This window comes from Empidonax traillii, unplaced genomic scaffold (assembly GCF_003031625.1).
Source record: "Empidonax traillii isolate 1590-97213 ecotype Southwest subspecies unplaced genomic scaffold, ASM303162v1 scaffold1986:size48237, whole genome shotgun sequence".
Classification (NCBI taxonomy): Eukaryota; Metazoa; Chordata; class Aves; order Passeriformes; family Tyrannidae; genus Empidonax; species Empidonax traillii.
Window position 1 is genome coordinate 45,139 of NW_020957179.1, and position 3,099 is coordinate 48,237.

The 3,099-nt window shown below is 59.0% G+C and overlaps 1 protein-coding gene across 2 annotated transcripts in view; it reads left to right on the forward strand.

Moving 5' to 3' along the window:
• AHCYL1 (adenosylhomocysteinase like 1) overlaps positions 1-2,938 on the forward strand; it is a 25,763-nt gene extending 22,825 nt beyond the window's left edge. Inside the window, exons 13-17 of one of the 2 annotated variants that reach the window (XM_027909204.1) lie at positions 225-323; positions 829-897; positions 1,653-1,731; positions 2,166-2,286; positions 2,858-2,938. In XM_027909204.1, the coding sequence (XP_027765005.1) occupies positions 225-323; positions 829-897; positions 1,653-1,731; positions 2,166-2,286; positions 2,858-2,864 (375 nt within the window). In that variant the 3' untranslated portion in view covers positions 2,865-2,938. Of the gene's footprint in view, positions 1-224; positions 324-828; positions 898-1,652; positions 1,732-2,165; positions 2,291-2,857 lie in introns of those variants that run through there. The other variant, XM_027909205.1, reaches the window with a different exon arrangement.
• Positions 2,939-3,099: the final 161 nt, after the last annotated feature.

Consider the following 3,099-nt stretch of genomic DNA (forward strand, 5'->3'; position numbering starts at 1 on the left):
AGGGAGGATCCAGCAGGGTCGTTTTTCACTGTCCCTGCAGGGAACAAGAACGTGGTGACCCGGGAGCACCTGGACCGGATGAAGAACAGCTGCATCGTCTGCAACATGGGCCACTCCAACACCGAGATCGACGTGGTGAGTGCCGGCCCCTCGGGCTGTTCCCGCCCCTGCTCCTCCTCCTCCTCCTCCTCCCCTGGCTCCAGCCCCTCCTCCTCCTCTTGCAGACCAGCCTGAGGACCCCGGAGCTGACCTGGGAGCGGGTGCGTTCCCAGGTGGATCACGTCATCTGGCCCGACGGGAAGCGGGTGGTGCTGCTGGCTGAGGTGTGTGTGTGTGTGTGTCGCCTGGGAGCTGGGCCGCGATTCCCGGCGGGAAATCCTGGGTTTAGCCGGGTGGAAAAGCGCTGGGGAGGAGCTTCAGGGCTCAGGAAAGGGTTTATTATTGGATTTGTTCTTTTTTTGTTTATTGTTTTTGACTCCCTCTCCTGGAGGCGGGGCCGTGTCCCGTCCCACGGGCAGCCACGGCTGGGGCTGTTGGAATGAGCTGGGAGCCCCCCCTCAGCCAAACCCACCTGCTCCAGCTGTGCCAGGGATTCCCAGGCAGGAATCCGGCTCCTCTTCCAATGGAGCTGCTCTGGCAGGAGGGAGGGACTGGTTTGGGAAAAAACCCACAGCACTCCCCAGCCTTTTAGCTCAGGGTTGGGGTGGGAGCTGGGACAGAATTGGGATGCTCCGGGCACAAAGGTGGCCCCTCGGGAGGGGGTGGAGGTGAATCCCACCTGGAATGATGGCTGGGCTTGGATTTGGGGTGACTCCTGCTCTCCCCCAGGGCCGGCTGCTCAACCTGAGCTGCTCCACAGTTCCCACCTTCGTCCTCTCCATCACAGCCACCACTCAGGTCTGTGCCCAGGAGGGGCCCTTGGGGGGGAGGATTCTTTGGGAACACCCCGGGCTGGGGCCTTGGAATGCCACAGGAACCACCTCTTCCCAGGACCAGAGTTAATGGGGGGTGGGAACTCGGCCTTTTGGGTGCAGGAAGTTTTGGGGAGAGCTTTGAAATGACCCAGATTCCATGGCACAGCTCCTGCTGGGCTGGGAGATGGGCTTAAGCCCCTCTAGCACAAGTTTAGGCCCCCCCAGCACAAGTTCCAACCCCCACAGCACAGATTTAAGCTCCCCAGCAGAGGTTTAAGCCCCCTAGAACAGATTTAGGCCCCTAAAATAAGTTTAGGCTTACCTCAAAGCAAGGCTGGTGGGACTGGCAACATGGAAGGGAACTGGTGGGACTGGAGGAGATTGGTAGGACTGGGAACACGAGGGGACTGGTGGGGCTGGGAACAGGGAGGGGATTGGAGGGGTTGGGAACTTGGACACTGCTGGGACTGGGAACAGGGAGGAGACTGGTGGGACTGGGAACACAGAGGGGACTGGCAATCATCCCCTCATCCCTGATCCCGCCCCCCTTCCCAGAGGGATTCTGGAGCCCCAGAAGGGGCTGGACACGCCCTGAGCTGGGAACTTGGAAAGGGTTGTGCCCTCCCCGTGGCTCCCAAATCCTTGTCACTGCCCCTGTGCTGCCGTGCCTGGTGGCCACCCCTGGGTGTTCCTGGGCTGTCCCTGAGCATTCCCAGATTATCCCTGTGCTCTCCACAGGCTCTGGCTCTGATTGAGCTCTACAACGCTCCCGAGGGCCGCTACAAGCAGGACGTTTACCTGCTGCCCAAGAAAATGGGTGAGTGGAGAATTCCTTGGGGAATTCTGTGTGCCAGCAGTGTGGGATGCCAGGGAAAAAACTCTGGGAAACACTTCCAGAGGGAGGAGGTGTTGAGGGAAACCAGCAGAGGCAGCGACATGGGAAGGTTTAGGCCCCCTAGAACAGATTTGGGGGCGGTTTGATTGATTTCCCTTGGGTTCCTGCAGCGTGGGAGGCATCCCTTCTCCCTGTGCCTCCCTCCTCCAGGGGTTTCTCCAGGGGTTTCTCTGGGATTTTCCATGCCATCCTGGTGCCTTTTGGGGGGGCTCAGCTCCTCTCCAGGCTTGGGGTGGTGGTGGCTCCGTGTGGGTGATGATGGTGTTGGTGACTCCACCCCTCAGCTCCCCCCGGGGATGGGGTTTGGGGGGCAGTTTGGGCCCCCTCTGATCCCGTTTTCCCTGCCCCATTCCCAGATGAGTACGTGGCCAGCCTGCACCTGCCCTCGTTCGACGCCCACCTGACGGAGCTCACGGACGACCAGGCCAAGTACCTGGGGCTCAACAAGAACGGGCCTTTCAAACCCAACTACTACAGGTGAGGGGCCTGGGAACAGCTGCCACCTCCACACCCACACTGGAATGTGCCTCCAGCAGCGCAGGGAGGATGGTGGAGCTGCTGGGGCGAACCCAGGGAGGTGCTCCAAGGGCTGGGAGAGCTGGGAATGCTCAGCCTGGAGAAGGGAAGGCTCCAGGGAGACCTCAGAGCCCCTTGCAGGGCCTAAAGGGGCTCCAGGAGAGCTGGAGAGGGATTGGGGACAAGGGATGTGGAGGGACAGGACACAGGGAATGGCTTCCCACTGCCAGGGGTTAGATGGGATATTGGCAGGAATTCTTCCCTGTGAGGGTGGGGAGGTGCTGGAAGAGAATTCCCAGAGAAGCTGTGTCTGCTCCATCCCTGGAAGTGTCCAAGGCCAGGTTGGACGGGGCTTGGAGCAACCTGGGCTGGTGGGAGGTGTCCCTGCCCATGGCAGGGGTGGGATGGGATGAGCTTTAAGGTCCTTCCCCACCCAAACCAGTCTGGAATTCCATGATTTGGGATCCCCTGGCACAGCCTCAGCTCCTGGGATCTATGTTCCAGCCCTCTCACTGTGCCCCTTCTCTCCTAGATACTGATGGACCATTCCCAGAAGGACCAGACCACACAAGGCAACATTCGAGAGATTATTTTTAAAAATCATTTTTATTTTGGTTTACCTTTTTTCTTTTTTTTTTTTTTCTATTGTTCCTTTCCCCCAACCCCCCCAAAACCCGTTTTTTTTTTTCCCCCTGTTTTTACATTTCTCGGTGATTTCAAGGCCAGGATTTCTCTTCCCCCCTCCTTTTCCCACATCTCAGCCTGACCTTACCA